The sequence below is a fragment of the Vanacampus margaritifer genome, chromosome 1 (genome assembly GCF_051991255.1).
Source record: "Vanacampus margaritifer isolate UIUO_Vmar chromosome 1, RoL_Vmar_1.0, whole genome shotgun sequence".
NCBI classification, from domain to species: Eukaryota; Metazoa; Chordata; class Actinopteri; order Syngnathiformes; family Syngnathidae; genus Vanacampus; species Vanacampus margaritifer.
The window spans coordinates 60,355,405-60,376,935 of NC_135432.1; the positions used below are offsets into that span (position 1 = coordinate 60,355,405).

The 21,531-nt window shown below is 42.2% G+C and overlaps 2 protein-coding genes across 2 annotated transcripts in view; one reads left to right on the forward strand and one right to left on the reverse strand.

Annotated features, from left to right (window-relative positions):
* The first annotated feature begins 1,258 nt into the window (after positions 1–1,258).
* On the forward strand, positions 1,259–8,835 carry slc25a29l (solute carrier family 25 member 29-like). Its single transcript, XM_077559173.1, has 4 exons — positions 1,259–1,631; positions 2,738–2,781; positions 5,406–5,489; positions 6,701–8,835. Exons 1-4 carry the CDS (start codon positions 1,598–1,600, stop codon positions 7,469–7,471), a joined length of 933 nt encoding a protein of 310 aa, XP_077415299.1. The 5' UTR covers positions 1,259–1,597; the 3' UTR covers positions 7,472–8,835.
* Positions 8,836–9,191: 356 nt separating this feature from the next.
* Positions 9,192–21,531, reverse strand: part of fancm (FA complementation group M) — a 39,050-nt gene continuing 26,710 nt past the window's right edge. The window contains exons 14-24 of the mRNA XM_077559164.1: positions 16,046–17,429; positions 15,068–15,162; positions 14,702–14,767; positions 14,522–14,620; positions 14,219–14,384; positions 13,077–13,183; positions 12,435–12,853; positions 12,035–12,128; positions 10,736–11,060; positions 10,368–10,656; positions 9,192–9,674 (exon numbers count right to left, since the gene is read on the reverse strand). Of these exons, the coding sequence (XP_077415290.1) occupies positions 9,554–9,674; positions 10,368–10,656; positions 10,736–11,060; positions 12,035–12,128; positions 12,435–12,853; positions 13,077–13,183; positions 14,219–14,384; positions 14,522–14,620; positions 14,702–14,767; positions 15,068–15,162; positions 16,046–17,429 (3,165 nt within the window). The 3' untranslated portion in view covers positions 9,192–9,553. The remainder of the gene's footprint in view (positions 9,675–10,367; positions 10,657–10,735; positions 11,061–12,034; positions 12,129–12,434; positions 12,854–13,076; positions 13,184–14,218; positions 14,385–14,521; positions 14,621–14,701; positions 14,768–15,067; positions 15,163–16,045; positions 17,430–21,531) is intronic.

Here is a 21,531-nt window from a genome sequence, read left to right on the forward strand (position 1 = left end):
AAAAATAGAAGAGGCTACAGATTAAATAACCACACCAACACAGCCATAAAGTACTCATGTTGTCCTTGGGATCTAAAAAGTACCCTATTGGTACAGTCTTGTTTTTTTGTTTTTTTCAGGAATTGAAATCGCAAAAAGGCATGTTGCTGAAGTTAACACAGTTAACTATTTATTTGTCTAACCGTGGCCTTAGAAACATCGCTTTTAGAGATACCCCCCCCCCCCCCCCTCAACCTTTTACAGCTTTCTATAAGTATAAAAAGTAACCTCATATTGGTTGAAAAGCTGGGGCAAAATCTAGAGATATTAAGACTAGACATTCAATCTTGGAGAACTGGAACAGTTTTGTAACGAGCAATGGTCCAAAATTCATGTTGGCTGACCAAGTGCTAGGCTGGTCCCGACTCCTGACTGGTTTTAACGGAAAATCCCAAATTCGACTAGTTGAAGACCAAGACAAGACCAAGGCTTTTGGGAGACGAGCAGCCCGAGTCAAGACTTTCCAAATGAGACCGGTTTCAAGCGTTGCAACATTAGCCTATAATGATGGGAAAGTGAAGCTTCATGAAGCACTTGTAATATTTTTTTTTTTTACTCCTCTAGATAGCGCACTCGGTTTAGAGATGCAGTAGAAAGTTCATTTCCCATTGCACTAGCTTTTATCTTTAAACCAAGAGCACCATTTAGTCTAGAGGAGTAAAACAATATGGCAAGTCCCTCGTGAATGCTAATTCATTTCCCCATCACTACTAGCCTATATATACCAAACAGAATTATAAATACGGTCCTTTTATTAGCTAAACTCAACGATCTAGTATATATTGTTCGCATATCTATCTAAAACTGTGTAAGTGAGCACTTTTTCTTTGCCCAGATTAGCCAGCCACCTCTTATCAATATGCTGATTAGACTGCATTAGTGCGCATATTATATATATATATATATATATATATATGCACATTGTGTGTGTGTGTGTGTGTGTGTGTGTGTGTGTGTGTGTGTGTGTGTGTGTGCGTGTGCGTGTGTGTGCACGCGCGCGCGCAACGTGAGCACCGAGTGTGTACCCATATTTGAACCCGTGCCTAACATTTCGCCGCTCATCGTGTCCCGATGACGTCCGCCGTGATAACAATGTTGATTCTAGGCCGGCGCCTGTGATTCGACGCCGGCCGGACGCTACTCGCGTCCGGCAGCCAATGCGAGCGAGGGGCGGCCGATGCGGGCCAGGGGAGTTGTCTTGCTCCGGGACACACGATTGGACCACCTTAAAAAGGGCAAACACGCGTCTGCGTTTCCAGTCCCGGCGTCCGCCTCCCCCTCCCCTTGAGATACAGAAATAGAAAAGGTTTTGCGAAGGGCAAAATAAAACCTTTAGTCCACGCTATTAGCCCCGAAAGACATTTTTTTTTCTTCCTAGCCTAGATCCAGCATCATCGCCACGGGGACAGAGCAAGCTTAGCCGGAGGCGGGGGGAGGCTACTCGTCTGTCAATCGCTCAAGTTTAGCCGGAAACACCGTTCGCAGCAAAAATAAAAGCCACGCAGTCGCTTCAACGTCGACAGAGTGACAAATTGAACACGTTGGGAACTTCGAGGGAATGGCACTGGACTTCGCCGCGGGTTGCGTGGGAGGTGAGAGAAACGAAAGCGGTGTTGGCAGCCGGGCGGCTAGCCAAAGCCGCTAGCTTGCCACGCGAGCCAGTTGAACAGTATGCTAACCTTGCTAGCTTTGCTGTACACCCGCAACCAAATGTTCTTCTCACACGTAGAGACGCTATTAAACCATGATAATAATCGTGGAAAATTATTATCAAACGCAAGATAAGAGTGGGATTAATTCGTAAAAAACTATGTCAGACACGTCAGGTTACATTCCAAGACTGAATGGGAGTGGCTCAGATTTATAACATCCTTATTTATTGTATTGTGTAAATATTGAATCACTGACTGAGTGCCAAGCGGTGGCCAAACAAGCCTTATGTTGGCATCTTTGGATGAGTGAAGAGTTTAATTTACGCGAAAGTAGTCTATTGCTACCATGTTGTGGCATCACAAGGCAATTACAGGATTTTTAAGGGGACATCAGTTACACTGATTTAAGATATTTGCTATAGTGGTCAATCCCAATCCTCCTCAAATGATGATGGAGGGGAACCAGATGAGGTGGCTCGGGCATCTGGTTAGTATGCCACCTGGACGCCTCCCTGGTGAGGTGTTCTGGGCATGTCCCACTTGGAGGAGGACCCGGGGATGATCCAGGACATGCTGGAGAGGCTATAGACTCCCGGTTGGCATGGGAACACCTCGGAACCCCCACACAAAAGCGGGACAAAGTGGCTGGGGAGAGGAAAGTCTGAAGTTACTTTTGGGTTAGGGTTGCTTGGATTTTCCAGTTTCAAAATCTGCCCAAACTTGAAAAACGAACTAGATAGCAACAGAGGATGAAAATCAGGTTCTTTATCATTTACGCTTGTTTAGTTTTTTTGGTGTCCATAACAGATTGTGAAACTTGAAAAAAAATAATTTATAAAAAAATATGTAATTCATAGGGGTTGTGCATCTCTCCAATAAAAGAGGATTTGATATGTATTGCAGTACGATTCTGGGATGTTTTAGTCTAAATGTGGAACGATTGAAATTTGAAATATTGACGGGTACGCTTGTGTGACAAATAACCATAGATAGATAATAAAAATGAATTATATTGAATAGTCTTTTTTTTTTTATTGTGTTTCCAGGTGCTGCTGGTGTCTTGGTTGGCCATCCGTTCGACACAGTGAAGGTGAGCGTAAGGCCATGTTATGCTTTAGGGCTAGTCTGCCATATGTACACACCAATGCGCTTACATGGTACAATAACTTCAACAGCTTGGCCCAATGTTAATGTTTGTTTAGTAAAATAATTTAAATGTAGATTTTCATAAATACGTAATATTGGCTTGAGTAGATTGCCCTTGTTCATCTACTGCCACTGTGATTGTAGCAAGGAAGAAGCCAGCACATTAGTTGAAGGAAATTAAGTTACATTAAACAGGGCTGGGCGATTAATCCATTTGATCAATCTATTAGTAGTCAGGACAATTTAGTGGCGACTGTTGTGCAAAGCACGTCCCTGCTGACGTGCATTCTTTCAGATTAGATTAAATGCCCCAAAGACAGCCTGGTTCTGCCCTTTTTCGTCTGTGTGAAAGCTTCTGTGCATTTGACGTGCTAGAATTTGTAACGTCGCCACATTGTGCAACTGCGATTCATATTTTGAATCGCCGCAAAACCGGAAGACGAGACCCGCCCTCTCGCGGAATTTGAATTCTGAATCGCGGATGTCACAAGTTCAGGCAGCGCAACCACTCAAAAATGTCACGTCATTTGAGTCATTCATTCATGTCACCCAAATGCAGGAGAGCAGTCAATGAATAGGGCGACCATAGCCAACAGCATCTCAAATAGCCACACACACTGCTTTATTTCTCACTTTTTTTTCTCTCTTTCTAATATTATTAAATAGCTACAGCAACCAGGGCGCAATGTGCTTATTTCTTGAAAATTGCACCGTGTTGTTTATGGTTAAAATAAATAAATAAATACAGCGTTACCCCATATGACCTTACATTTTTTTCTGTTTGCGCGAGTTGGTATGTGCGAGGGTCACTGGGTTGAATCACTGACCAAGTTGTTTGCTATTGTCCAGCTCGCGTTCAGCCGCGTCGCTCGGTGTGCGGCGGGCTGAACTACATTGCTGCGAACAGAGAGGCGCTAGTTTGCAAAGGTCAAGGTTAGTGCTTACTGTTTAGCGATTTGGTTGGAATATTTAGCGACTGTTTGGACCCCTCTATCCACTATTCTTTCAAAAAAGTTACTTGTAATTTTTAATTCCCCCTAAGAAACGGACAACATGAGTGGGAAAAAAAATTAAATGAGTAAAATAATGTACACATAGTGAGTCCATGTGACAAGAATTGAGCCCAGTTATGCAGCTCTGGAGAAAAAATATTGTCCATTAAATGCTGTGGTGGAACATGAGATTAAAAATCCTGCTACAAATAGCAAAAATTTGCGAGTATCAAAAATGATTTTTAATTTGCCAATTGATGAAGACTTTGGCAGCAAAACACTAGTTTCTATTAGACAATGCAATGATTTTAAGCTCCTCCCCTGACTGTGCCATTGTTACTTATATTGCATTCCCCAAAAATGGGAAGTTGGATTTATCCCCACTTGGACTTCCAAACCTGCGTTGTCCCTATCAAATTGACACAAAATTCCGCAACTAGTGACCGAGTGAGGCGAATAACGGAAAATAAGTTTGCCCCCCAAAATAAGTCACAGTTCAAGTTTAGCTCACTTATTTTGTGTTTTCGTGGCACCGTTTTGAGTGCATTCAGGGAAAGGCAGTGTAGCTACAAGGCCGGAGAAACACAAATTTGCATTCATGTTTGATGTGGTTGGGTGACACGGCAGCATCTGCGTGCTTGGGGTTTGGCTCTACTTGTGTACTTTGCTATGAATATGTATGCTTGGGGGAGTGCTGGAGGAGGAGGAGGAGGAGGGCGGGGGCTGTCTTTAACAGCAACAGTGTCACTGTGTTGTAGATGAGAGAGAGAAATAAACAACCTCTCGACGGAATTGGGACCTAGTAAGTAAAGTCCAGGTCTTTCTTTCTCTCCCTCTATGTCAGGGGTGTCCAAACTTTTTCCTCCGAGGGTCGCGCACAAAAAAAATGGAAGGAAATGAATTATGTTTATTCACCAGTAGTGTAATTCAAAGAAGTGTTGTTCCCTTTTTTAGTTATATATGTCTTGCAGTCTGGCATAGCTCAAAAATCTCTCTAAAATCAGCTGCCGATGCAATTTCAATTGCTTTATTGCACACGGTAAGAAAACAAACACGTAATGTAAACATTCATATACGAGCTGCTGGTGGCCACGAATCATGCAGTCCTTCAACACATAAATTGGCTAATGAGTTAGCCAATTAACAGCCAGCCTACTCTTTCACTGACACCCATATCACTCACCAATAGAGGAAGGTGACCTTAACTAAAATAATACCTGCATCTCACATGCATGTTTTTGTTTTCAATGCAAAAATAATTGGATAGAATACGCTAAAAAATATTCGATAGCCGCAACGCAATAAATTATATTTTTAGTATTTGCTGCGGGGCGCTAAAACATGGACCACAAATACCTCCCGGGCCGTAGTTTGGACACCCCTGCTCTTTGTCCTGTCTTCAACTACACACAATTTGTAAAAAGAAAAACACACACACACAAAAAATCCTCATTTTGCACGTATGCATATTTTTTTTTTACCCTGTTTGCCTGCTTGTTTTCCCTTTAGCACTGTTTTACATTGTGATGTTGTGACATCATGATGATGACGCTAACACAAGTCTCATGGTCCTCAGGTGCGGCTCCAGGTTCAAAATGCGGAAAAGCCTCTCTACCGTGGCACATATCACTGCTTCCAGTCCATCGTGCGCCAGGAATCGGTAGGCTTGATTCGAAAAATTGTATTCCAGCCCTCGACTTTTCCTCTCAGTCCACACGCGTTGCTAATTAAGGAGTCAAGTTACAATGTCACAAGCCACGTCAGCTAGAGGAGACATCCAGCGTGAGGGGGCGTTGAGGTTAAAAAGGGGCGGAAGTGTCTCTTCTCCCGACACCACTTCATTCCTCGGAAGGCTAAATTAAGTTTTGGACGTCATGCTATGTTCAAGGCGCCACATGGAGTCGCCTCAGCTCGTACACATTTGACTGTTGGTCACCACTAAGGAGGGACATACTGTACATCAACTTCATCCACTATGAGGGTTTAGAGCAAATACATTCATTAGACCAGAATTTATTGACCATCATTGGATATAATTGCAATTATTTTTTGTTGGTGTAATGGTTAGTATAGTAATCGCTCGCTATTTAAGGGGGATAGGGACCAGATCATGCTTGCTAGGCTAACAGATGATTTGAGGTTGAAAAAAGCAGTACACATGCACATGTGGTGAAAACTGTCCGTGACCTCCACTAACAATGCAAGCTCAACTTGGCTCCTCCCCAACATGCAAAGCAGTGGAGACGCATCACTTTGACTTAGTGGAAAAATAGGAACGCGCATTCTTTCTTGATTGTCAGATCATTTTATTGCATTCCTGAACATAACATGGTATATTATTTGTAATGAAACAGAGAATTGGCTTTGTAAGTCCTCACTCCTGTTTGAAACTAAATTTTAGAGCGCTATAATGCATGATTGGGGTCTACTACAATGGTTCACACCACCTCAAAAAATGTGCAATAGGTCCAAGTGTTCATCATTAACAAGACAGACATTTTATTCCTAAAAATCTAATTGTGATTTTTCTCAATATTGCAAAACATGTAATTTTTTTTCAAGGTATTTTTTCTTTTATTTAAACAAAAACAAGCAATAAATTAATCTGTATTATAAGTCAACGTTTCCTTTTGCTATATGGAAACACGTGGACTGCACTTTTTAAGCATTTAACATCTCGAGATGGTGTTTAAATAAAATACATGATGCTGATACTTTGAGAGCTAAGAATTGGTGGTACTGATTGTAAAACGTTTAACTGTATTAGAGCAAGAGTTATTTTAATGAAATGTGGTCACGAGAGTTGTGCACGGATGTTCTTACCTGACTGAGACCGCCTTGAATGTCAACCTGTTGCCATTATTCCCGCAGACGTTGGGTCTGTACAAAGGCCTGGGCTCTCCGATGATGGGCCTCACCTTCATCAACGCCATCGTGTTCGGCGTGCAAGGCAACGCCATGCGCAAGCTGGGCCACGACACGCCGCTCAACCAGTTCCTGGCGGGCGCCTCGGCGGGCGCCATCCAGTGCGTTATCTGCTGCCCCATGGAGCTGGCCAAAACTCGCATGCAGATGCAAGGCACCGGGGAGAAGAAGTCCAAGAGGAAGATGTACAAGAACTCTCTGGACTGCCTGCTGAGGATCTACAACAAGGAAGGCATCCGGGGCATCAACCGCGGCATGGTGACGACGCTCATCCGCGAGACCCCGGGCTTCGGCGTCTACTTCCTGGCGTACGACGTGCTGACGCGCCACCTCAGCTGCGAGCCGGAGGACCCCTACCTGATCCCTAAGCTGCTGTTCGCCGGCGGCATGTCCGGCATCGCCTCCTGGATCTCCACCTACCCCGTGGACGTCATCAAGTCCCGCCTGCAGGCGGACGGCGTGGGCGGCGTGCAGCGCTACGGCGGCATCGCCGACTGCGTGCGGCAGAGCGTGCGCAAGGAGGGCTGGAGAGTGTTCACGCGCGGCCTCACCTCCACGCTGCTGCGGGCCTTTCCGGTCAACGCCACCACCTTCGCCACTGTGACTCTCTTCCTGCTGTACATGCGCAAGGATGACGAGTGCGTCCTGACGGGTCCCGAGCCGCAGGCGGCGCCCATGCAGCCGTTGCAGCCGCAGGCTCAGGCCAGCAGCATCTGAGCACAGCCGCGCCGAGCAGAAAAGCGATTGTAGATACAAATCAGACAGGCGTCGTATTTAAGAATGATATAGTCAGATGAAACTGCACTTGTACATAAATAGTCTGTTTTTGTATACTTCATCTTTTTTTAATGCTCATTTAAAGAAGAGGATACAGGAGTTGCTGTAACGCACAGTAACTTGTTAAAAGGCTGCTTTGTCCTCATGTTTGCTGCCTTTGTTATAAAATCATCAATCCGACTTATTTTGAGGCGTCAAACTATCAGCTTGTCTTCTTCTCGCTCAACACTACACTTTTATTCATTTTTAAATGATTACCAGAGGTGGGCGACTTAAGCGAAACCAAAGTTCCCGATTCCAGCTCAAATTTGACTTTCCTTTTCATCTTCATTGGTGCCCAAATGTGTGTTTCTGTTAGCAAGCTAACCAAAATAAGTTCAACTTTGGGAAGCTTCAGTGTTCATCAAGATGAGTTTATCCAAACAAAAACATTTGATGAATTATGTTTTACTCCAGTAAAGTAGTGATAAACATACTTTGAGTTTCCAAATGAACCTCAAATACTATAGAAACGTAACCTTCTCTTAACCTTTCACATGTCCAGGATTTTTTTTTTAAATTTACTTCTATTTGAATCAGGTAATGTAATGGATTAAACAATACGATTTGATTTATGACTTGCCTGATTTCTGCGAGTTACTGAAAACTTAACGTTTCAGACTTGAGACTCGCACCTCTGACGGTTACAAAAAAATGAAACCTTCCACACTTACTGTACATACATGTAAATATTACATTTGTGTTCTGAACTTATAGTCATGTCATTTTCCTGTTCTTTACTTTTCTAATCCCTCCGTTTGAACGTCCAAAAGCCAACACTTGAATTCCTAAAAGATGAGTTAATCAGTTCGAGAGTCAAGTAACTTCTTTAAAAACAAAAACAGATGTTGGGGCGATACTGTCACCAAGTGGCGTTTTGTAGGTATTGCTGGAATCGTATAAAAAGTCCTGAGGTAGTGGAGGTTCCACTTGAACATGCTAAACTATCATCATCATCATCACCCACTGCAGTTTAAATGAGAAACTAAACATGTGATGCAGAGAATGTATAACAATGGTGTGGAATGTCCCAAAAAAGGGAAGATATTATATAATGGTTGGACCCAAAGGATTGCAAAGCATGTATCAAAGCAGTGTGCCTGTGTTAAATTAGCACATCTCGGCGAAAGTATGAATTATTTTTTCTACTCTTCTCTCACTAGATTATTTATGCCCATTTTTGAATCCAAATTCAGTTACAATGTCATTGTGCTGAAATGTTGTTGTTCATGTTTGATTGCCAATAAAAGACACCATGTACTTGTTGTATGGCTTTTTTTTTTTAGGTAGTTCATATCTTTAACTTAAAATAAACCTACAATATTTATTTTTATTGTTATATAGTTTAAATAGTGTAATTATATATGTGTTTAATCGCCATTTTTAAAAATAGTACATTTGAAAAATATCTAAGTATGATGTATTGATTTTAAAACAAGTTATTTCACATGTGAACATAATTGTGTTATTTGAAATAAAATGAAATAATTTTTAATTTTGTTGGATTGGACCGCAACAATAATTACAATTAAATAGCAATACGGATTAACATAATTAATTCAATAGATAAATGGCACACCAGATAGATCTGGATGTCAGAAAACCTTTATAAATTACACAGTTGCATAAAAAATACTTTTTTATTAGTGATTTAACATTGATTGGAATTTACATTGTGATGTCTAATCATAAACATAATCATTCTTTTTTTTCTCCTATCAAATATTCACATTTTAGTGTCACATGAGTCCAAAACCAGGACAAGATTCTTCCAACATTAAAAAAAAAAAAAAGTTCCATAAAATAAATAGTCTACATGTTACTCTACTAAGCAAAGTCATGTTGTGCAAATGTTTTGAGCTTATAACCTGATGAAGCTCCAGGTGCAAACACTGATCAGTTCATGAATAAGCAGCAACTGTAGCAAAAATAAAGAACCCCAAAAAAAGACGCAATTAGATCCTGAGAGTGTATGTTACTGTCTCATGAGACTCTTCTGCTTTTGTCCAAGAGGAACGAGTCGTGGTTGTAGCGCAAGAAGCGGTAGATCTCCTCCGCCCTCGCTCGACTCATGCCGGCTCCACGCTCCAGACTTTCCACTGAGCTGCACAGGACAGTTGAGAAAGAGAACTAAAGTGATCTAACTCCATTTTGTTGTTTGTAAGTGCAGCAATGACTATTAATTATTATTGAACATTATAAGTCCAAATCAGGGGTTAATTCCAATTTTGACCTTTATTGCACTTTGCACTTCTGATTCATCATTACAATGCTGTGCCACTGCCAACTCCCAAATAAAAGATACACATGCCCAAAAGCATCCCAGAAAGTAAGTAGAGCTTTAGCTTGATTGCCAGTGCATCTGCATTTTCATGTAAGTATTTATCATCTTTTTTTTTTATGGAATATTAATAGATTTGACAGACATTTGGTCTAAGGCCACTATTGCATCAAACTTGTTTTTGTAATTCTAGTTTGTTTATTTTACTTCAACCAACCGAGATGATACTGACCGGGTTTCAACATATGAAACTGAAGATGAGCAGTTGTGGATAAAACTGCAATCATTATGAATATGCAGTATGTCCAAAATCGCGACGGGACAAAATGGCAGCTCCCTGAGATGGATAAAAGCGGGTGGATTTTTCTGCTTCTTACTCCACAAAAGCAATATTAATCATACCGCGCTTAGACGAGTGGAGGCGCATACAATATATAATCGCAAAGACAATTTTTACAGGACTTTTTTTCAGTAATAATATGATGTATTTATTTGAATAATCTAATGTGGGTTTACCTGTTAACAAGCTGGGCGACGGATCCGAAGTAGCGGCTCATGTTGAGGGCGTGGACGTAGTTGATGGCGGGCAGGCTCAAGTAGAACTGCAGGGCCTGCTGAGTGCTCAGCTCCGAGGAGGGCGGAGCGAAGGCCTGCCCCTTGCGCCGTTCCAGTCGTGCCAGCTCGACCAGCAAGGCGGCGCTCTGTTCGGGGCCGTCGCTCCACAGCAGTCGCACGCCGCTACGGACTAGCGCCGCCAGGGTGCTGTCGTAGCAGCGCGTGCGCTGGAAGGGACGGGACGCCTCACCTGGGACACACAAACGTTGTCGTAATGTTACACGTTCTTCATGCGCCTGTTGGACTTTGAAGGGCTGGATGGAGCTGACCTGACTTGGTTCTGTCCTTCTCTACAATCAAACAAACACGCTCAAAGCGCTCCTGCGCACCGCTCACTCTCTCGGCCAGCCGCTTGCGGTATTGCAGGGCCGCCAGATCCGACTGGGCGTGCCTCTCCACGGCCATGCGGGCGCTGACGATAAAGTAGCTGCCGTCCAGCGAACACACGTGGACGGTGGCTCCGTGATGCTGGCGTAAGCTGGTCACAAGTTCCACGCCGCCGCCCAGGCAGCGACCGTCCACCAGGATGCATACCGGACTGTCTGTGGTGGTCGGACCTGCTCCGACGGGAACTGGGACGGTGGATGGAGGCTCCTGGATGGTAGAAAAAAAACATTAATTACGGAACAAGTTGTGTCACGAATAGCAAAACTCCACGACTAACTGATGTCACCCATAAAATATTTGCCTTTAGATGCCACATGATGGCAGCAAAGGACCACTTTTATCAAAAGCTCCTGAACTCACCTCAGCACCAAAATAGCGCCAACGCAGTACTGATATTTCTTTGGCCTGAAAATTTCTTAAGCTAATAATTGAGAATGGGTGAAAAAAAATTATTTTAATATATTTGTGAGTCTTGAGTAGTTATTATAGTCTGTAGCTATCATACTCAAAGCCTGTTCATAGCCTGTAATTGTACCTGTGCAAATATACACTCATGTTGACGTATATTATATAACATACTACATTGTATATGCTATTTAATTACTGTCTATGCATGTCTGGTTAGATGCATTTTGTTCTCTTGTACTTGTTACCTGTTTAATGACAAAGTCTAAGAACAATATGGCCAAGTTTACAACTGTTAAAAAAAACTAATACAAATGTTTGTTTTACTATTAACAGTGTTCAACTTATTTCACTTAAAACATTTCCCTTGCAGTAAAAAAAAAAAAAGTTTCTATATTATGAACTACGGTCGCAGAACAGTAGCGCTCAGACTAGCACCCAAAATTTACATATACATTTACAGCACCAAAATGCGCAATAACCAACAAGGATTCTACCTTTGGCCACAATGTGATGCGGGATTGTAGTTAAGATAAGCCATTTTAAATTAAAAAGAAAAACGTTTCCATAGTTGAAATCAAAAGTTTAGAATCCAACCAGAACTCATTTGCTGCCGTCATGATTAGGGAACAGAGATTCTGGTTACCATCCTAAGATCTGATTTTAATATGGAACTATAAAAAAAAAAAAAAGTGTGATTTATAGTCCAAAAATATGGTAATTAGATGTTGTTTTTGTTTTAGTGTGTTTTTTTAGTTTTAGTGTGTTTTTTTTACCTGAGGCTGTTTCTTGGATGCATCAAGTGAATCAGATGATTCGAAGTCCAGCTGGTCAGAAAGAGCATGTTGAATGTCTATCCTCTGGCGACTCCTGCAGGCAGGAAGAAAGCATTACATTAGTTGTGCATGAGAGGGGTTATTCCTAAATGATGAGTGATTGACAGTATTTGATACATCAAGTAAGTAGTCCAACATTGATGACAAAAAAATAAATAAAAAACATACCTCTGTCATGTTATTTTATATACAAATAGTTGAGTGTTTTGATTATCGGTGTAATGGTTGTATGTCCGAAAATGTCTTATCAACCGGGTGGGAATGTTCGTCAGCAATAAAACCACCAAAACCCACCTACCCCCATCCCCACGCCCCCAATTCAGATCAATTCAGATGTTACCTCTCTTGTTGCTGTTCTTCCCCTCGTGCCTTGCTGAGCAATGACAGCCTGGTCGCGATGGTCGAAGAAGGCGAAGAGGACCATTTCTGTTGCGGCAGAAGCTTGGCGGGCTTTGGGGGTTCTAAAACGTCTCCCGCTTCCTCCTCCTCCTCACTTGAATCTACCAGGCGGAGAACACGACCACGCTTGCTCCTCGGCTCCGCCCGACATCCGGCCTCCCTCGCCAAAGTGGAGGTTTTTGCCCTGGCTTTGTGCAAGAAAACGCGCCGTCGAGTGGCGTATTGTTTCCTCCCATCCACGTATGACTCCTCTGGCATCAGCTCTACGGCTTCCTCTGAGCTCTCCTCAACCTCGTCCTCCTCCTCTTGGCTTCCCACAACAAAACTATCCTCTTTGTAGGATTCGTCTTGATCAGGCACCTGTAAACAAAAGTGGAGGCCAATCGTTCTGTCTCTTTAACCCTTTATACAAATTTGACTTGTTTTGACGTGACAGCAATAAAAATTTGTTGTAAACGATGCGACCCGTCCCAACATGTGTTAAACAAAACTGAGCATTAATATCTTTGTAAAGGCAGAATTGTTGACACAGCACTTCTTTATTGGATGTCATTAGATTATGCAAGTGTGTATGCTGTATTACCTGGGAGAAGATATCCGTGTTGTGAAGGTTTTTGTAGGACATTTTAAACCTTCCATGGACGGCCGGGCTTCTCACAGACTTCAAATATATCCCGCGCATCTCAGAGTCTGACGGAAAAAAGAAGAGTCGGGAACATCAGAGTGGGTACAAAAGTATTGAGACAAGCCTCTTACAGTAATTAATCAGTGAATTAGAACGCGATTAGCCAAGGAGGGCCACTTAGGAAAAACTACAACAACAAAGAAGTCAGTGTTGGTGTGAGTTTATTTTTGTCAGTTTGGACTCTGTATTGTGAAATTGGTACACGACAATGGAAAATCTGCTTGACCAGTGCGCATCCAGCATTGGTTGACATCTACAAGTTTAAGGAAACTAAATTTAACCCTGGAGAACCCACGGGGTCAAATTTGGCCCCTATAAATTCTGCTACTCAAATAACAAAGACCTTCTTTTTTTTTTTTTACAAATTTAACTTCAAAAGTCCAGAGTGCCACTTCTGACCCCTGCATGGGGCCATCTAGTGGATGAATATTGCACTTACATGAGCCACAGTGGTGGTGACAATATGGCTGGCCACATGTTGTTTTGTTGAGCTGGAAATCAGTCCAAACAAAACCATCTTCCCAGCAAACCATCAGATGGTAAAATTGTGTTTTTTTTTGTTAATCTATTTCACATCATGTTGCAGAATGCCTAGGAGTATGTTTTATATATATATATATATATATATATATATTGATAAATTAGCAACTCTGAGCTAGTTCAAAAAACAAGGGTTAAAATTGAAAAAAAACATATATTTTGGTTTTCAGTGAACTTATAGCAATCATTTAATGTATAATTTATAATTTTCCAAAGAACAAAAGGGTTCTTGGGTTCTCCGGGGTTAAATGGTAACAAAGGGGATATATTATGCAAAATTGACTTTTATGAAGACACGTGGCAACTGTATTAATAAATTGCACGACATCTTTCCTTTAAGATTTTGAAGGCAACTTTGATCGTATTTTAACACCTCTCATTCATTTAAGGAGTGGGCGATAAAGGTTCTTGTTGAAAGAGGGGAACCTGAACTTCTATTTTAATTTCCTGAAGCTGTATAGGCCTGAAATGCTTTTTTGTCAGTAACCATGGCAATCTACCATTCAGTCCCTGAGACAGGTGTGTATTGTCCACCACGAAGCCATCCAGAGAGCGGTTCTGATCTTCTCCGTCCTCCTCGTCGGACGAAACCGCCGCACCCTCCTCGTCCTCTGACATCACCGCTTCCTCGTCCAGGAACAGACGCCCCTTTCGACATTTGTCACTCTTGGAAAGAAACACAAACGACGGGGTGGGGGGGAGAATGCCAAGGGTGACATCGGTGTTAATTATAAACATGGCATTTATGAAGGAAAATGCGCCATTTGACAGGTTGCTTCTTATTACGCAAATGTGAGTAACACCTTGGTGTTGATCTGATGGACTGGCTGTATCGCTTTTCTGCATGCAGGCGCACGCACGGTCTGGAAATCATCATCGTCGTCGGCTTGTGTTTCTCCAGACTGGAGACGTGGGTGACAAAGGGGTCAGCTGATGTGTGAAGGTGTCAATGCGTTGACATCATCATATGGAGGCCGTCTCACCGTGTTTAGTGCTGCCGCGCATTTCCTCCTCATGAGTGGTGAGTCGGTATCAGAGAGGATGTTTGACTGGAAGACAAAAAACACATTTAGGACATGTACGTCAGTGAAAGGCCATCAAGAGTACCGGGTACCTGCTTTGCTAAAATAGTGTTTGGGGGGGCGGGACATACAAACATTCTAACTCCTGATTCTTTCAACATGCTGGTTGCCATGACAACTAGATGTTTTTCATGACTGCCTGAACAGTCTGAACTGCTCACTCTTAGATCTGTTGCTTTGTCTCGTACCGTTTATGAGCAACAACATTTACTATTTATTGTATGAAGTATGGTGTGCGTGCGTGTGTGTGTGTGTGTGTGTTCTCACCACTTCCTCTGGAGATGACAAAGGGTCGACCTTGTTGCCGTGTCTTCTCTTACGGACAACAACATCATCATCATCGCTGTCTATGGTGCAGTCCACTAAAAGAAAATGTAAGAATAGAAACATGGTACAGCAACATAATAAAAGCATTGAAACTCAAACGCCACATCCAGCAGCGCATAGAGCGGCTATTAAAAGTCTACACACCCCAGCTATATTGACATGTTTTTGTGACAAAGTAAATTAGATGCATCATTTTTTAAAGTTTTTCCATCAGTAATGTGACCTGGAGAACTAGGGGGATAAATCGTCTCGAAAGCTGGTTTGGTTACAGCTTTGTTTTTTTAATAAATAAATAAATCTAGAATTTGAACAGGGGTGTATAGACTTTTCATAGTTACAGTGGAATGCCAATGGGAGAGATTTGGATTTTTCTCTAGCTTTCACTAGAGTAGGGATTCCCAAATTTGTTTCTTTTTTCAGATCAAAATGTAATGGACTTGTGCTATAATAATGACACATTTATATTGTATTTTTTCCCCAAATGCGTTTTTTCCAAATGGGACGTTAAAAAAGCATTTCTAACGAGCAGTTCTGTCTCTCATGCTTTTATTACCATGACGACCAAGGACGGCGGAACGAGTGTGCTGCGACGAAGCGAGTGGGGCTGGTGTTACCAAATTAGCTACAGTGCGGCTATATTTACCGACTTTTCCAACCCCTCTAGTGACTATTTGAATTTCGAGTGACTAAAAAGAAACCTGGCAACTTTTTGTGGCTCTCTCCGGAGCAGGAGATGTTCGCCCCTCTGCGTACACACTGCAAATGAATGATGCATATGCAAACTCAAGAGGGCAGCTGATAATAGACCCGATAGCAGCCTATACTCCTCTTGCACTTGAGTCAATAAGTGCCCCTCACGACTACACCATATCAGAAAAGAAGAATACGTTCCAAGCCGCCTAGCAATAGTAAACATACCTTGATGATTGTCAGGATTGGAGACAACGGCGCTCTCATTCTGTGTTTCCACTCCTGACTTTCTGCCATCTTCTGGTCCTTTTCGTTTCAGACTACTGACAGAGAGGCAAACAGCACGAGGCCCGGCACAACCTGGTGACGCCACCGGGGACGGCAAAGGGCCCACTGTGGACGTCAACGGGGACAGCATATTAGGTGTGGAGAACTTGGACAAGTCCCGGTGCGAAGGTGCATCGGGTCTGTGAAAGCTGTAAGGTGTGGATGAACTGGATGCATGTGGCGAGGCCTCCTGCCGGGAAGGTGGAGGCCGCGGGAAGGTGGTGTTCAATGACACGCCGTCTTCCTCTTCCTCTGAATCCTCCACGGAATAGCCCAGGTCGAAATTGACAGCAAAGTCCAAACTGTCAAAAGACTCCGTACTTTTTGAGCCTGACATCATTGCACTATTAGATGCTGCTGCTGTATTTTGTTGTGTTGTTTGTTTTATTCCTGCGTCACACTGATCTAAGTGAGTGCTGGTCGTGACGTCCTCCACACTGTGGGACGTCCGGGACGTGACAGCGCCTTCAGGGGTGCGGACATCCGGTATGGTCATCTGCAGCAGGGCTCCATAGTCTGCAAACAGGTCCATGCTGTCGTCCATCGGGTGGGCTTCCCAAACATACTGCGAGCCCTCCGATGTTTCCTTCCTCGCACCAACACTCTGCTGGTGGTTCTCAGCTTCTCTAGTCGCATTTGCAACGTCATCATCAAAGATCTCATCCCAGGTTTCACTACTGACAGACTGCACTTCCTGATGAGATTCCTCCTCACCTCCTAGAGGCACATCTGACACTTCCTCATTATCAGAACGAATCACATCGTCTTCATCTACATCCAAGGTAAAGCTGACGTGGAACGGCTGAGGAGGATCAGGAAGAGGAGGGCCCGTTGAGTCCGCCGTTAACGGGTCTAAATCCGCGTGAGGTGGCGGTGATCGGGACAGGAGCTCAGCCACGTTGGCCAAGATGGCTTTCAGCTTCTCGTCTTTTCCCGGGATGCCAGAAGCGGGAGGGCAGGGATCCCATTTGGGGAGATAAAACATGGCCTGAAGTTCAACATCATCTTCCCTATTTATCAGAACCTCCTCAATGTCAGGGGAATCTAATTGTATGACATCTTCCATGATAAGGCCGGGCTCCTCAACTACATCAACATGAGGCTTCAGTTTATCAACTAATACTTGTGCATTCCTTGCTTCCTCGTTCCTTCCTTTGAGTTCCAAACCAGCCACTTGTCGCTCGATAGATTTGGAGCAAGTGTTTTTTTTCATCTTTTTCACATGGCTCTTGGCGCCAGCTTTATTGAGATAAGGCGCTAGCTCCTCCTCATAAGCACAGTCATCCTGCGGAGAAGCACACATGAACACAATCAACCTCTGGACTTTTCCGCCACGCTTGCAATCCACCTGTTTTATTGGTACATGCGATGTTTACGTGTTCTGAGTCTGAGATATCTAGCAACAAAGTAGACGAAGCAACACAATATCAAACTGAAATGATTATTAGAAAGTGTTCCTTTACACAAGTGTTCCTTCGCCCCTATTCCTTACCATAACCCAATTCAAACCTAAACTTTAAAACCAAGTCTTGACCCTCAAAAAGAGGTCTAAACTTGTGGGGCCCAGCAAAATGGCCCCACGTGGACGGGTGGGCCCCACAACTCTGTGAAATACCGAAATGTTGGCCCTACTATGTAACAAAAACAAGACCACACACACACACACACACACAAACACACACACACGCTTGTCTTTGTATCATCGTTAGGACATCTCATTGACATGATGCATTTCCTAGCCCCTTCCCCTAAAATTGATTGCCTACCCCCATTCTTTACCCTAAACCTCAACTATAAACCAATTCAAACCTAAACTCTAGAACCTCTTGCCCCTCAAAAAGAGGACTGAACTTGTGGGACCACCAAAATGTCACCACAATTTCAAGTCGGTCCACGCGATGGTAGTTAAACCTGGAAAATCACACATGCATGGGCCCCCCAATGTAGCAAAGACAAAAGCACACACACACACACAGTTATTGCCAAAATTCTGTCATGCTTGCAAAATATAAGACCTGGAATTAATTTGTCGGGAGTGGCACCCTCCCCTGGGGCAGCAGGGCACCAATGAAAGAGCAAACAGTGTGAGGAAGCTGCCCGTCGTGAGGACAGAGCAAAATGAAAAGGGGGGGGGGGTGCTTGGAAAGGTGTGTGGGGGGGGGACACATGGCTGTCGAAAAATTGAAGCGGTTTCAGGTGCGACAAGAATGGACATTAAACGGTTGCCAGTTCTAAAAGCAAGTATTAGCCTATGAAAGTCAACCGTGCTTTACTTCCTGTATGGATCGAGTTGTTCAATGATCACAAGCGTAACCAAAATGCCGCCCAGTGTGAAGAAGTGCCATATTACACCACTGCACAACTAAAACAATAATTAGAGGCATTTATTTTAATTAATTAAATGTTAAACTAACAATTATAGGCACTTGTCAATCAATGTTTTGATCTGGTTATGCTGGTTATGAAATGAAATTTGCAGATTAAAACTAAACATCATTTAAGACACCTTTAATCCAATTTAAGACCCCTGTTTTAGTAAATGTTATAAGTGAGCGAGCTGTATGAGCTCAAAGTTATCATGATATTTCTTCAAGACATTTTGCAACAATGTCTCTCGTACTTTAAGGATCACAATTGGATGGATTTGAAAGACCTTTGGAATGGTGGATTTAAGGATTAAGTGTCACTTTTTTTTTCAAAGGATTATTAAGGACTACATTTTGGAACATCCGATTTAAGACTTTTTAAAAATCCATGGACCCTTTAAATAATCTTTGGCTTCAAAGTCCACAGTTTTTTTTAGGCAGAACCCTGTTTTCATTATCATTTCAATTTAGTAGGGGTGTTAGAAAAAAATCGATTGGGCAATATATCGCGATATTACAGTGCGCAATTCTCGAATCGATTCGATATGCGGCCAAATCGATTTTTAAACATACATTTTTTTATGGGAACATTAAACAAAACCTCTTACTTAGGCTTAGGATTCACACATTAAGCATGGAAGAATGTTCTATTAATGGAACATTAAGCCTTAATATTTGATTTCAGTGAATCGATTCGATATGCGGCCTAATCGATTTTTAAACATACATTTTTTTATGGGAATATTAAACAAAACCTCTTACTTAGGCTTAGGATTCACACATTAAGCATGGACTAATGTTCTATTCTATTATATGAAACATTAAGCCTTAATATTTGATTTCCGTGCTGTTCAAACATGAAACAGACTGCAACCTGTTTGTCAAATGCAGTGGCCTGACTTTTCAGATAAATAAATACATTTTCATACAAATCTTACAGTGTACATGTTTACTCATTAGTATTTTCGAAATTAGAGTTTTTTGGGGGGTTTTAAGATCGCAATAATCAATTTTATAGATTTGTATCGGGATTAATCGGTATTGAATCGAATCGTGAGCTGCAATGAAAATGTTTTCGTTTTGTAATATGTATTGCTGAGAGTAATAATCTTGCCTATTGCGTCAGATGGGTGCGTTTAGGCAGTGTGACATTGTAGTTCATGCATTTTTGATGCAGCTCTTTAATTATAACTCATGAATCATGTGTCAACCTAATATTACAGCAAGGAACGACAATACTAAATTAGAACGGCATGATTGCAAAATGACCATTTGATACTGATACTGCATATGTAACATAAAAGCTGTTTAACAGAACTCTGTAGCAGACAGACAAATCAATTGTACTTGTGGCTTCCCCCATTAGGATATGAGGGGGTAAAAATGAGCAGTAATTTCTACAGAAGTATCGTTAGTGCAGTTTTTGCAGTGCCCGCGCTCCAGCAAGTTCAACATATTACCATAACGAAGAGTCCCAAGTTTCGATCGCCACCCATTGAGGCACTTTTGCATGCCGATAAACACATACCAAAATGCAGTTTGTGATGCTTGTGTAACTCTTATTTAAAATATGTGCACCAACCACATCGGACTTTCCACACCTTTTCCTCGGCTCGCATAGCACCATTGTTTGACGCAGTTCAACAACTTGGGATCTGTAGTAAACGCATCGCTGGAAGCAATTTGTCTGTGTTGGGTATGTTGTAAAAAGTGAGTGGTTGATTTATGAAAATGAACAAAGTGCCGCAGCTGAACAATTCTCTTCATCGTTTCGACTTGTCTGAACTGTCAGCAAATATAATAAAACATCTCAGTGTGATGTACTTTAGAGAATAGGGGGTGATGTTTAATAACAAAATTACAGAAAAAAAATGACTGCGTAAAATGGTGCATTTAAACTGCAATAAAATAAAAGTATAGTAAATTGTTTAGTTTTGTTTGTTTTTTTAAATAATGAAATTCAACAAAAATTTGATATTTTTTTGAATTGTGGTTCCACAGAATTATTTTATAAAACAAACTAATGAATCAGACCTGGATAAAAATGATGGTACCCCTAGAAAAGATTGAAAATAATTTGACCACGGGGACATATTCAACCAAGGCGTGTCCTCCAATTAGCGTCACAGATGTCTTCAAACTTGTAAGCAGTAAGTTAGTTTACTTGATGGGTGACGAGTAGTTACTGTGCTGTTTGGTGACAATAAACATGACCAGTAAAAGCGAAGGAGAAAGTTGTCCCAACATACCTGCTGAGAGGTGCAGAAGTTTCATTAAAAATTACAAATATTTGATTGCAGTAATTTCCACAAAAGGTTGTTCTTTATTATTTGCTGTTTAAGTAATTTTTCATTCTTTTACTACTATTTTGTTTCTTTTATCTTAAGCGGTACTCACTTAATTATCTAGATTCATGATAATGACAAAATATTTTAGGACCATTTTTATGACCTTATACAATACAATTACATGTTACTTGGAAGAAAAAAAAATTAATTCTTTCAAAATAGTTTAGTAATTTGGAGTCTGTTTTTGCGGTCTCCGGCTCTCCACATCCCCATCTAGGTCATCACAGCCTGACCCAGTTCCAGCTTCCGGGCTTTATGTAACACTTGGGAGTATTGCGTAATCACAGGCAAGAACGCCCGTCTGTCTGTATGGCCTGCGTCTCCTGATCACAAAGAGCAGCGTGACAGCGAGCTGCGGAAAACCCAGCGTGCGCTTTTTCTTGGCGAGGCCGGACAGAAAATGTCTTCAAATGAGTGGAAAAACAACCTCTGGCCTTCAGAAAGGGAGGGAGCAAAAATGTGTCAGCGGGATTTAAAAAGGGGGGGGGGAAATAAGAAAGGTTGAGCATTTTGTACCGGCAACGGTGTTTATAGAGCAATAGGTCAGAAGGCCTCTGCAAATTCCAGCTACGGAAGTAAGCCGCGGCTACAGTTCTGCTCGCAGGGGGATAAGACGTGCGGAATGGAACACAAATGTGTACAAACATGAAAAGAAGTGCAATTGTGAGCCCTT

Coding starts and splice junctions, on each gene's coding strand:
- slc25a29l (XM_077559173.1), top strand. CDS start 1,598: ATGGCACTGGACTTCGCCGCGGGTTGCGTGGGAG. Junction 2,782..5,405: donor ATCCGTTCGACACAGTGAAG/GTGAGCGTAAGG, acceptor CATGGTCCTCAG/GTGCGGCTCCAGGTTCAAAA. Junction 5,490..6,700: donor CCATCGTGCGCCAGGAATCG/GTAGGCTTGATT, acceptor TTATTCCCGCAG/ACGTTGGGTCTGTACAAAGG.